Below are 14137 nucleotides of genomic sequence, written 5' to 3' on the forward strand. Positions count from 1 at the left end.
GATCGATTTGGTATTTTAGTCTACCATGATCACCTGTGACTGTTCTTCTAATCAATTTTTTTATTCAAGAGCCAATATTTTTAGTTTGTGAAGAAGGAAGCTTATTATTTCTAAAATATAAAATTTTGCAAAATTTTAAAAATAAATAAAATATTAAGGTATGAAAGAATTGGGCAGTGATTGGATGGTCAATGCTTAGGAAGTCGTGTTTATTAAAGGCCCAATTTCTATGCACTGAAATGAAATAATTTGCCCCAAATTTTACACCCCTTGACTTATTAAATTATTACAATGTCAAAGCATCCAACTTTTTTACAAATATTTAAATTGTAATTGCAAAATTAGTAAAATAATATGAATGATTTTTCTAAAGTTTATTAGTTTAAAAGGGTAGAGGGCATTGTTTGTATAGTGAGGAAGAAATATTTAAAATTAAAATTAAAATCTACATAACACTATTTTACATTCTACCAACGTAGATTTTTCTAAAATCATATCTTTGCAATTATTTTTAAAGCCACAAGAACACAGATTCCGAACTAAGCCTAATCCCAATAAACTTGTTCCTGTGCTACAAAAAATTCAATAAATTTGTCTCAATAGGTTGGCATCCATAAAGATTTTTTCTTCCATGAGTAAACGAAGAGGCAATGATTCATTAACTAAGACCTTAAATCAACTAAAAATTTAAGAGTGAATTCACACAAAGATGAAAACAAGAGAGGTTATTGACATGAAATCAATTGAAAGTTATAAAATGATTCTAGAAACTTTGCGGGAGATTAAATAAAGCAACAGCATCATTATCCATCCAAGTCATTTTGGAACATGGATTATTATAAGTAATCAACTGATTTCCTCACCAAATACTAAGCTTCTAAAAATTTTTGCAGGAAAGCAACAAAATTTCATGCAGAATTCAAGTAATTCGAGTGGTACAAACGACAGCGGAAACGATGCTGGAAACCGAGCTTAAGAATGAACACTAGAAGCCATGTTATCCCAAAGCAAAAAACCTCAGACATAGTATCCAGTGAAAGTAAAACCCCTTCCCACAATTTCACCAGCACAAAACCATGCAAAGCACTCCAGACCAAATAAAGCAGCAATGCCTGCATCTTCCACCTTCAGATCTTGTCTGTTCTTCCATAATTGTTTTACGTAATCAAGTTCCTTGTGGAACGCTTCATATCGACCTGGAATACTGTATTGATAAGATGCATGTCAGAATGATATTCCTTTGGCCTCACATGTTCCACGCACAGAATTTGCTTGAATTACTTTAGATATAAGATTACAAAAGAATATAGTTTTGCGTGACAATAATAAATAAGGTTTCGCCATCATAAAGTGTTTTTTAAAGTTCAAAGGACAAATACGGTTCAAAAAAAAAACACAAGCATTTTTTTGTGAGGCATACTATATATACAGCTACTACAATAAAAAGAGAAAGCATGGTTCAAGTGAGAGAGCATAGTTGAAGTAAGAGAGCATAGTTGAAGTAAGAAAGCATAGTTGAAGTAGAAATATGGGGGGAAAAAAAAACTCCAAGATGCATGAAATATTGCATTTAGGCTTTAGTAATTTTGAAATCTTTTAGTTAACAAACAAGGAAAAACTCTAATTATTGCCATTTTAAAAAATAATGAAAAATTTCCAAGCCCCGGGGTTTTAACCTTGGGGCTTCACAAAAGGGGCATGACTTATTTTGTGAAGGACAAAGCACGGGACCAGCGCCTTGAGCCTATGAGACTGCCATCATGCGCAGGAAAAAGTAATGTAGCGCATGTGAAAAGAATACATTAGAGTATCTCACATGTGAAAATATGATTTCCAGATAGCTGATGTACTGTGTTCAACTTAATGATCAATTTGTATAATATGTAAGGTAGTATAAAATATATTCAAAGGCAGTTCATAATAAATATAAATGTGGAGTTGTTATGATGCTTATTGTGTGTTTCTTCGTATATTTCTAAGAATTTTTAAAAAGCTAGGACATAAGCAACACATCACGTGTAATTACAGAAGTATTCTAACGAGTTCAAGGTGCCTTTCAAGAACCATTTGAACTCTAAATATCATCTTGTACATAAAGTAAATCTATGGACTCGTATCTTAAGGAAAACTTACTATGCAACAAGCCGATGCTATATATATTTGAAAAACCTTACATGAATTTTGAAGTTCAAAGCCAGCAATGCCTATTATGACAACACACATTGGCCTACAACTATTTCTTAATTATATTGTTAGGATCCATAGACTTTTTTTTTTCTCTACAACAGTCGGACATAACCTCATAAAGGTCGCAGCACCACAACTATAAGTACAAGATTTCTATGAATAAAAAATAAATTAAACTACATGTGTAAAAAGGGACTCTAGAAGCCAGAAACTACATCGATTAAAGGCTGGAGAGGAGGCTTATACTCATCCAGTCAAATGGAGTAGTCGAATGATACCATATATTGAGAAGACAAATGTAAGATTGCAACTGGAGGGAGAGGGGAGGAGGAAGACATTTGCAGAAAAAATGAAACTAGAGAACACAAATGACTAAGCACAGAGGATATTTCACCAAAAGACCAAGAAAAATTTGAGGCTGCATTATTATGGGAAGAATGGGTAATCTTACCTAATTACAAAAAGATGCAAAGCGATTAAATCAAATAATATGCCAAAAAGAGTGTAGAAACTATGACCTTGCAAGGCGAGTGTAAAGCAATTGCTTAGAGAGCTCGTTGCATTTCTCCACTGTAGGTGGCTCCTGAATAAATTGCTTGTTTTGTTCCAATAATTGCTTGTAGTAAGAACACCCATTTTTTAACACAAATTGTGATGCTTGAGTGGCCTTGGATTGTAACTGAGCCAACTTGGATGCCATTGGTTTAAAGTCTTATGCCCTGAAAAGCAGTATACAGATAATATGAGATACTGTAACAACCGAGTACATCAAGGCTTCTGATAGTTATGGACCTATGGTTCCCTTTTCAAATTGGGAAAACCTTGTAACTATCATATATCAACAATCCCCTTTGTAAACTGATGTTTATACATCAATGTAATTGTTTCTTTAAAAGAGAAAAAAAGGACTCAAGAACGTGAAAAAGATGTTTATAGAATATCCTTATTAACTAATCATGATATTATATTACTTTATATATTTACAAATCTTTTATTTCTCCAAAAAACTCATCAAGCCCTCAAAATCAGTTGTTCAAACGTGCACTAACATTTGACATCGTAGCATTTTGGTCTTAACCTAGGACCATATGATATGACCACCAAACCCTTCCCTGGTTTTAGTCTCTACAAAATCAAACATAAAATATAATCTAATGAACGTTTACTAAATGATTAACCACACATTGACTTGGATGAGATATGTTATGAATTTTCTAGATAGTGCCTCCTGCCTGAAGTATTAAGAAGCTTTGACACCATAGTTTCTTTCAAATATCATAAGCCCAAATAAGAGGAGAGATCGAAGCCCAAGTTGCAATCAGAAACAGTACAATCAAAAGGGTAAGGTAGCTTTTGCCAGGCAGTCCACACAAACCTCCTCATTAAGGATTTGATAACAAATGATACGGAGCTCCACTCAGTACGCTCACCACAAGCAAAATAATTAATTGTACTCTGATGGAATTGTTACCACGGAGTACACTAGTCATAGACTCATCACTAGTAGGTTTATTGGTGTAAATATGGACATAAATAGCACTATTATAAGGATCAGAAGGAGACGTGTAAAGTAATATTGAGTGAAAGACATGTGATGTTGCAGCATTTGCTTTAATTAAAGATTCTATCTCGCTTGTACCCAACTCGGGACAGCAGCCACTCCCTCTGTTTTCTACTCATGAAACAGGTCCAAACAAACAACTTACAATTGGAGTGAGTCATATGAACAGATAAGAAAGACTCTTCAACACGCCACTTGATTTACAAATAACGAATCAAAGAGCATCCTCACATCGACGGCTGAAACAGAAACAACCTACGAAACAGACTCCACGGCAGCGGACCTCTTTGTCATACCTCTTTGCAAGCTACTTTGTTCTTCTCAAATCAGCCCATTTCATGGAGTTTCTGAGGCAAAATGACAATTTCCTAACTTTTAGCCCCAGGGGAAGGTTAGAATATGTGATACCGATAGGGCAAGGGGACTGAGCAGTCTCACTTTAAATTCGAAAGGAGCAACGAGAGAGAGAATTCCCTCAAAAAGCTGCAGACCTATGTATTTTACATCCAAAAGATCAATCTGCACTCATGAATTTTTAATTCTACACCACCGATACAGTTCTGGCCCTGGATCAAAACTTTGAGAACAAACACTGACAGAGATGAGTATGTTGATGTTGGAATTGGAAGGTAGTACTAGTACCACTGAGTTGATTAGGAACAAAGACAACGAAATTTGTTTAGAAACTTTAAACTGCTTTGATGAAACAACCAAAACCAAGAGACAACGTTTTTGTCTTACTCATCAATGGGTTGGAACTTTGTGGGTAGGTCTCTCATTGGTACTTTGGAGGAAACTAAAAAATTCACGCCTACTTGCTGAACTTGCGAAAAAACTAAGATTACCGAATAGGAGCTGCCTCCTCTCATTCTTCCACGTTTTTCTGTATCTGCAAGTTTCTAGACCAGTGATTATTTTGACGACCCTATTAGGCCAACCCTTACTAATTCATACTTTCCCAATTTTATTAGGTTAAAAATGTTGTATGACAGCAGATCAAAGTTACAGTGCAGTCCAAAAAGAAAACTATGAGTCAGGGAAGCGTTAATAGTATCTGTCAGAACTTATAGGAAGTACAAAAAGAGATAGAGAACCAAAACTACACTGACTACGACTTTATGATGACGACAATATAGAAAGAGCCACAACCAGAACCAATATCCTTGCAAAACAGACACCACATTCCACCGTAAGATATCTACAATGTTGAGGTATCAAACAATTCAAAATCGCCAAACAAAAAAAGGTCCCCTCAAATTAAGCAACATAAGATTCAAAATTCAACAAATAGAAAACACAACCAATAATCCATAAAACTAATTAAAAGATCTAAGAATAACGAAACCGCAAGAGTACATCAGCAACACAAGGAATTGAGATCTGATGAAAAAGTTGTTAAAAAGAATCAATACAGAGGTGAAATCACAAAACAATCAAATGCAAACTAAAGATGAGTAGCAGAACGTTCACCTTAGAATGTCAGATTAAGAAACGAATAAGAAATTGAAACGAGAGGGAGTGAATTGCAGGTTGATTCTTCGTCGTAACGCTAGCCTGTAGTGTGCCGCCGCGAGCTAAGCGGAGTTTTTTTGGTGAATGAGAGAAAATGAAGATACGATACGATGAGAAAGGAGGAGGCTATACCCACCAAGGGCCGTTTCGAGAATTCCTCCTCTTTTTTCGTTTTTTTCTTTTCTTAATACAAAAACTTCAACGACTTTTTCTTTAAAAATTAAATTTTAAAATATATATATGGTTGTGATTACCATTACACCCTCAAATATTTAACCGTAAAATTTGTGTCAAACTTATAAAGGTTAATATTTGATCCTATGGATGAAAATCGGATTCTTAAACTCATATAATTTATATAGTTAAGTAAGTTTGATGGTTTAATTTTTGCCTTAAACAAACTTTTCATTTGGTTAATTTTTATAAATATAACTTTCAAAATATCTAAGATTGATACAAAAATTTTAAAAAAAATCATTAAGGTTGATTTTTTGTCTCTCTTCCTCCCGGCTAACCAAGATTGTGTATCAAATATACAATATTTTTTAAAAGATAGTGTAAAAAATATATCAAATCATTATCTTGAGAAAAAAAATTAAAATTTGGCAACCCAATTTTAAACCATCAATCTAAACACAAAAGAAATATTAGAAAATCATTTAAATTTACATTTGCAAATTGAGAACATTTAAAGTTTGAGATTTTGAGTTTATATAGAATTATTAATTTAGGTTTTAATGGAGGCAATTATTTTATCTTCTTTTACTGCTTCAACAAATGTTTCCTAAAAGTGTGTGAAAATTTGAACTTCCATGGTAGGTTGGTTGTTCCTTCCATTTGCAATGGAAGTGTTGTCTAGTTTGTTTGATTCCTTTTTATATTTACATATTCAATTTCGTTATTATTGTAATTAGATTTAAAGCTATTTGAAAGAGTTTTCAACATGTAACTAGTTGATGGATAATTCGTTCATTCTTTTTATTTGTTGATGATTTGATGATATTTGGTGTTCTAGTACTAATTGTTTGACTTTATAATATTTATGGTATGTTAAGGCTAATGATGGTAAGACCGTGTTATATTTAGTAAAAAAAAATGTACATATTAGTAAAATTCGAGATTTAAGCTTTTAACACATTAATGAAGTGGGTAGTTTAGTCATTTCAGTAAATTTGATTCAATACTACAAATATTAAGCTTTTAACTATTTTTACAATAAGAAAAGGATTTTATCATTTGATTTTGTTGTAGGAATATTGGGCCTGTGTCTCAATTCCAGGGCCCATTTATGTAGCTCGGAACCCCAAGCCCCAATTATGAGCATAGGATTAAGACTCAAAAGACTAAAATTGCACCAATTAGGGAAAAATATTTTTAAAAAATGACAAAAATTTTAAAGATCATAAGGTAATTTTTTTAAAGGCCTATTTTGCCCTTCAATCTCGTGCTATTGGTGATGACTTATATCAATAATAGACTTTTGAGAATTTGATCTAAATTTTTCTAGAGTTTGATTTAAATTTTTCTATATTTACATATGATTTGGCATTATGTTACATGTTATTACTTTGAACATAATTGTTATATTTGTTGTTAGCTTTGTATAGAATTGTTAAAGGAATTAAATTTGTATCACCGATACACTATCTTGTTGCCATTTGCCAACGGATGGATAAACATGTATTAACTTTGGCTAATTGTCATCTAGTTTTCAATTTGTAGTTTTCTTAGGAAACCATTATCCATCCTTTACAATAATATTTTGTAGATTTAATTGAGTTTTATTTCATTAATAAAGTGTATAACTTTATTAGTAATGTATCTTTACTAACAATAACAAAAATATTTAAGTCCAATCAAAATAATTACGGAAAATAATAGACAAACAATTACAACCATAGACCTCATCGAGAGCATAAAGGAGGGGGTAATTGAAAACCCAACAAGAAGCCTTATGAGAAAGGTCCTCAAAAGGAGGGGGCTAGAATCAAGGTTGCAACACCACATGCCAAAATCACATTTATGCTTACAATGAACAAAAATAGCATCGTCTAAAAGAATTCAAGCAAGTCTTTTAACCATGTTTTTAGTTTCAATCAAGTGCGCGAATGACTTAGTAAGAACACGAATGATATCCACTGAGTCTAACTCCACCCATAGAGGACGACGTTACACTAGTAGCCTCCTCTTCCAACGCCTTGATGGGCCACTTTTGGTTCCACTTTTATTCGACTATTCTTATTACTATTCATAATATTTTATCATTAGCATAAAAAGATATCCCAAGAGTTGAGTCCTCCACTCGGCCACTGCAAAAAAAGAAATGTATGCTTTTTATTATTATTATCATTATTGGAAAAGAAAAATCCACCTGAAAGTTGAGAATATAAAACACAAAAACAACGTCCTCCCCATGCCTGGGGGAATACTTCCAGTTTTGATGCCATTCCATTGGCTCGTTTAGTAAAAATCAGAAGCACATTGGCATTGCTTTGGAAGCTTTGGGGGAGTGAGCCTCAAGTAATAAATAAATATACTCTCTCACACACACAACCCAACAAAAGAAAGATTAAAAAAAACAAAGGGTGCGTTTCCGAGGAGGTACATACAAAATAGAAACTTGCAATTCAATTCCCAATAGTTTCGAAGAAACAGCTAATCCTCAGTCTCATGGGGCCTGTGAAGCCAAAGCATGGGGAAGACTACTGTTTGTCAGCATACAACTACCCTCGTGATCCTGAGAATTTTAGAACTACATGAGTATCATACTCCATCTATTTGTTTCCACTATAAAATTTTCTTCATTAATATCATAAACATTAGCAGATTCTACATTTATGTTAGTCAACTAACGTGGATGGGGTATAGGAACTTTTTTATGGGCAATGGTTAGATACAACCTATATGCACCTAATCTCATGCACCCATGGCTTAGTACATAATAAAAGAATTTCACATGAGAAATTTTCAATGAAAAACTATCTCAATTGCACAAAGATAAGGGCTGCCTGATAACACACAAACATCTTTTTTTTTCATTTTTCGTACTTCCATATGGAAAATACTTAAATGTATTTTCTAAATTGTTCATAATTTGTCACATTATAACTTCTAAACTAAGTTTTTGAAATATTTTAATTTATTTTTTATGTGAATGATGGTAGTTAGATGCGTATAGATGAATGCATCTGCAACTATGTATTTCTCTCCATGGCCTGCCTTTTATGTGTAAAGAAGTCCCATCAGCTTCAGGCACATGCTGACTAATGTGCACTATTTAAGAATTTGGGTCAAGTCGGGTTAAAAGATACTTTTTGTATATGATTCTTATGTTAAGACAGGCTACGGTACATTCAACTCAAATTACTAAGGATACATATTAGAGAATACAAAAACAATCATCTATCAGTGTCTTTTGACAGCAACCGATTCCTAAGTTTTTTTAGTTGACATGACATCAAGATATGGATTCTTTTTTCCTTGTACAACAGTGACTTAACACCAATCAGTAGTGTTAGATTATTCTGGTCAAGTTATCTTAAATTTTAAAAAAGCCAAATGAAAAATATAAGTTTAATTACAATTTTGGTCCTATAAAAGTTAGATTTCAGTCTGTACAGTTTATTTTTGGATGTTTTCAAATATAATAAAATGAAACAAAATAATTAAAAATGTGGCAAAACCTTTTTAATTTTATTAATGATAAACATTGTTAACATTGCACACAATTGATAGAAGTTTATGAGTACCAATTCAATCTATGTAAAATCATAACTAAACCCAACAAAAATAGTTTGAATTGAATTGAAGCAAATTTTCTAACCATATTTTTTTTGACACCTCTCAGAGCAGCTGTTGACCAGTAAGATTTGAGCATGTGACCTTAGATTTTCCCCCTTTCGGTTTTTACACAGTTACAGCAGCCAAAGAAGATAGTGCCAAGTTGCCACTTTAATATATTAGAATGGGACAGCAGAAATACAATTGGCATACCACGCATGGCAATTGCCATTTGCTAAAACTCTGCAAAAAAAAAAAAAAAAAAAAAAAAATACAAACAAAATATAATTAATGAAATGTGAAGAAGAAGAAGAAAAGGACACTACCATGCTTCTCTCTCTCTATGTTTATATATAAATTCATCATTTGTTGTGCAGTCATGTTTATGCATGCAGTCTGCAGAAGAAGATACTTCAATTTTTTAAAAGAAAATCTCCTTTTGTTTGAGAAGAAAGAAAAGCGGAGAATACAATTAATCAATCATGTGGTTGGTTGAAGTTACGAGGCCTTTCTCTGATCCACAAAAAAAGAAAAAAAAAAAGAAGAGAGAACAAAAACAAAAGAATCCTAATTTATACAAACCCCATTTTCATGAGTCCCAATGCACGAGCTCATAGACTCTGTTGGCAAACGGCAAGCCAGCCTGGTTGGTTTGGCTGGAAAGGAAAATGGGATACAAAATCAAATCATATACAATATAATTAATCATTATTAGCCTAAAGGGCTTGTCTCGCTCCCTCTTTTGGCATGCCTGTGGTGTGGAGGTTCTTGGATCACATAATTTTTTAAAATTAATTAAGCATCATAGTGATAATTTAGGAGTTCCTAATGATTAATACTTCCATCAGAAAGAGAATATTTTGTATGATATTATTTTTTGTTTTCTGAAATGGAAAGTAGTTCTCCCTCTCAATTGTGTTGTCAGAAAAGCAACAAATTACATGAAATAAAGATATTACATTTTAGTATCTTTAAGGTGTCTGTTAGGTGTCTCTTCTGAAAAAAGTGTGTTTATACGTTTTTTTTTCAAGTGATCTTCACAGCTCTGTAACAGGTAAGAATTAAGAAACTATTTTATTGATTAATTAATGTATATATTCATTTAGTTTAAAAAAATCCGCAAATAAAGAACAATAAAGGCGAGATCATAGTTTCTTATATTTTTCATTCACAATTGTTCTCACTAGTTACAGTCTAATGTACAAAACAAAACCTTCAAGCAAGAAGGAAATATGGAAAGGTCATCTTTCTCAATCACAACCATTTGTGTCGCTAGTGAGTGCTTGGTTAAAAAATAAATACACTCGAGTCTTTAGTTGTCAAGTTTTGGCTAAAAATTAATATGAACCAGCTCAATCATTCCCCTGGTATTCCAAATTGGTTTGACATTAAAAAGATATTTCAAGAAACAGATAAATACAACAAAACAAAAATTCAATCTTTTTCCTTTTTCTTTTAAACGACAACGTTCAAGCTCCAGCTAAACCTTCTAAATATAGGACTGGGCAGGCCAGTTAACCAATAGATAAAGGGTTTGTTCAACAGAGTAATTCAAAAACACAATGGGAGTCAGATTTGAGGTAAAATTCTATAACAAAGAATGACAATGGGGAGAAACCCAATGCAAGAAATGCCCAGAAAACAATGAAACAAAATGGCAAATAGAATAAGATCAAAAACTTTAGTGGGCACAGAATCAAAAGGACGGTGATGAATCAAACAGCTAAAAAATGCAAGTTGGGAAGCAAGCAAAGATTTTGGCAAGCAGCAGCATTCAAGTGGGGAATGGAGGGGGGAAGGACGTGACAGATGATGAAACAAAACAAAAGAAAATATATAAAATAAAATAATGAAGATAAGATATTATTGGTGGTCAAACTCGTAAGTGAAAAAAATGGCGGTGGATCACATTATAATGCTAAACAGGCATTTCATCAAACAGTTCGTAGTCAGAAATGAAAGATGAGATTATAAATGCTAAGAGAAAAAAGAGAGAGGACCCAGAAGAAAATGGATATCTTACCAACGATTCCTTGAAGATTGAAGATGGAAGAACAAGAAAATAGGGAATTTCTTTTCTTTAAAAAAAAAATGACAAAGATTGGCGTGTCTCTGTTTCTACGAAAACTCCATGGGACTATCTTCTTGGAGCTGGGATCCTCTGTTTGCAAAAACGTGTTCGTACAAACACGTGCCGCTCCCACTCCCTTCACACGTACGCCGTAGGGACATATAACAAAGCGTTTAATGCAATAATTATAATCCCGTCCCTACCTCCACCACCTTACACTTACACTCATTACTAAAAAAATATACATATTTTTTAATTTTTGGCATGGTAGTTTTAAATTTCTAACCATTTCATACCAATTCCTGACCAGAAATTAGTTATTATAATTTGATTAGAATATTTGGTATATGAATAGTAGATTATTTTAGTTAGAGTTATAATAATATGTGTTTGGTACATAGATTATTTTAATTTGACAGATGTCAAATAGTAAAAATTGTAGCTAGCAAAAAGTGGTTAATAGTCCTAAATAATACTATTAAAATGATATTTCAGTTTATATATATATAAAAGACGTACAGTTAAGAAGAGGTTGAAACTCCTCCTTCACCTATATTAAATTCGTTGGTTTTTAGATAATAAATAAAAACTACGACATTTTTAGATAATAAATAAAAACTACGACATCTCCAACATTTTTTAAACAAATTTCTTGATTTTTTATCGTATTTACTCAAATATTTGATAACTAAATTAAAATCCTAAACTCAAAACTTAATAACTAAAATCTTGAAATCCTAATAATCAAATGAAAATTAAATTCAAAATCTGAAAAGACATTTTTTTTTCATCTAAAAACTAATAAATATATACGTGTATTATACTTTGATTTTAAATTAGTATTGTAGCTTAATTGTAGTGTAAAAAAATGAAAGCAACATTAATCATATATATCAGTATGTGAATGCAAAAATAAACTGCATTGATATTTTCAAATACACTTCCGTACGTGAAAAAAATAAAAATTCAATAGACATAAGAAACGGAAAAGAACAAATGCATCGAAAAGTACAAAAGGACAAATTGAAAATTAAATTATAAAATGAGAATAGAAAGTGAAGGAAGATTATTTATTTATATAAAATGTGGGAATATATGTATATATATAGACTTTAGATATAGTAAAATAAATCAAAATATTTATAAATATAATAAAATACTATTAAAATATGTTAATAAATATTGGTAGACTGTTATAATGTATTGTTGATAGATGTTGATAGACGGTGCAATTTTACTATATTTATAACAGTTTTGTCATCTACAACAAATTTTCTAGAAAATGTATTTTTGGTGGTTAGATTTTGAATCTAGTTTCTATGTTGTTTATGAGTTTCAAAATTTTACATTTTAGTTATTGATTTCAATATAAATATTACAATTTTACTTTTCAAGGTTCAAATTTTGTTTCATTTTTAAAGTTCAAAGTTGATTTTACATCTTTCTTGTCTTTGAATGTCACATCAATCGAATCCCATCTTCTTAATGCAAATATACTCAAGTGCATGAAAGGAGCTTTTATGGAAATGTGATAGATAATAATCTTGTTCATTTATTTTATAGAAATAAGCAATTTCATCGAGTTTGATCCCCGACTTTTGTTATATTACGTACTTTTGCATATTTTCTAGGGTTTGGTTGAGCGTTTTTACTTATATAAATTTGTTTGGGTTGAGATTCGTGACGACGTGCATTTAATTTCTTAGCATCTAACAATCTTAAATTCAATAAAGTAAATTGAAACAAAACTCAAATCTCAAGCGAAGAAAATGTAACTTTTAAAAATATGAAAACTAGATCCAAATCCTATAAATGGAAAAGAATAATTTCACAATAAATATAGTTCAATTCACATAGTAACCTCTTAAATTAAAAGTTTGATTTTTCTACCCTCTAAAAAACCTAAAATATATATATATATATATTTGTAATCAAATAAGTTCGAGAAGATTAGTCTATTTTTTTCACATACTATATATACAATTAATAAAAATATTTATAAATATAATAAATTTTTAATAGATCTATATACACTTTATTATAATCTATTCATGTCTATGCATTAAGTATTTCAATTAAAAATAGTTTTTTTATAAACAAAAACTTAAAACTCATTCATATATATATATATATATATTCACTTAATCTTTGTGTGATCGATGAATAGATTTGGAGAATATTTTGACTTGACTTGTGTATAAAATGAGTCGACCATGATTTATTTATATCTTTTAAATTATATATATATATATATATATATATATATATTACAGAAGTACATGTTCAATATAGATTAATTTTATAACATTATATCCAAGAAAGTTTTAATTTATATCGTATTAATTATACTCTTAAATTTTTAATTAAGGTAAAGTTGAATTTGTAAAAGAAAAATGATAATTTATCAAATATAACAAAATTTCATATTATATAAATGTTTGGTAAATATTTTTCTTTCATAGATTATAATCTATAAAAATAATTACAAAAAGATAAATCACTATTAAATAACATCTGTTTTCTTGTTTGCCACTATCAATAGACAAAAAATCAAAATCAAAATACAAATTAAAGTTAGGGCATAGAACTGGGAAATCTGATGGGAAATAATAGCAATGATTCACTTCTGTATACCATCAAGAAGAAGATGTAATATTGTTGTGATGGGACAAATACACAATTTTCAAAATGCAACCTAACAAATTTAAATTCAAGAGCCAATCGTTTCGCTATTTATTTTCGTTTTCATATTGTTTCTAAAACTAAAAAAATACAAAGAAAAAAATCAATTAAAACATGTTTGGTATGTTTATTTTAAAATAAAAATAATTCATTTTTCAAAAATGATAAATTGTTGTTTAAAAAATTATGAACCTGAAATACTCTATTACATTTTTATATTTATAATTTTGAATCTATATTTTAAATTTTGAAATTGGAATAAAAATTTAAATTAAAATCAAATGTGTTTTATATTGAATTCTTTGTATTTAAAACAATTTTCAGATCCAGAATCAAATAAGGTC

General features: G+C 30.8%; 1 protein-coding gene and 1 long non-coding RNA gene across 3 annotated transcripts; both read right to left on the reverse strand.

Annotated features, from left to right (window-relative positions):
* Positions 1 to 712: 712 nt before the first annotated feature.
* LOC101205555 lies at positions 713 to 5439 on the reverse strand. Its single transcript, XM_004135645.3, has 3 exons — positions 5219 to 5439; positions 2706 to 2906; positions 713 to 1204 (listed from the first exon to the last, which is right to left on the reverse strand). The coding sequence occupies exons 2-3, from the start codon at positions 2885 to 2887 to the stop codon at positions 1018 to 1020; spliced, it is 369 nt and encodes a 122-aa protein (XP_004135693.1). The 5' UTR covers positions 2888 to 2906; positions 5219 to 5439; the 3' UTR covers positions 713 to 1017.
* Positions 5440 to 7049: 1610 nt separating this feature from the next.
* LOC105436329 lies at positions 7050 to 11265 on the reverse strand. Of its 2 annotated transcripts, none has more exons than XR_970200.2 (4): positions 11064 to 11265; positions 9084 to 9283; positions 7870 to 7997; positions 7050 to 7569 (listed from the first exon to the last, which is right to left on the reverse strand). It is a non-coding gene; the product is annotated as an uncharacterized LOC105436329 (long non-coding RNA). The 2 variants fall into 2 exon arrangements; XR_004219240.1 differs by lacking the exon at positions 11064 to 11265 and adding an exon at positions 9623 to 9691.
* Between the last annotated feature and the right edge of the window lie 2872 nt (positions 11266 to 14137).

This window comes from Cucumis sativus, unplaced genomic scaffold (assembly GCF_000004075.3).
Source record: "Cucumis sativus cultivar 9930 unplaced genomic scaffold, Cucumber_9930_V3 scaffold72, whole genome shotgun sequence".
NCBI classification, from domain to species: domain Eukaryota; kingdom Viridiplantae; phylum Streptophyta; class Magnoliopsida; order Cucurbitales; family Cucurbitaceae; genus Cucumis; species Cucumis sativus.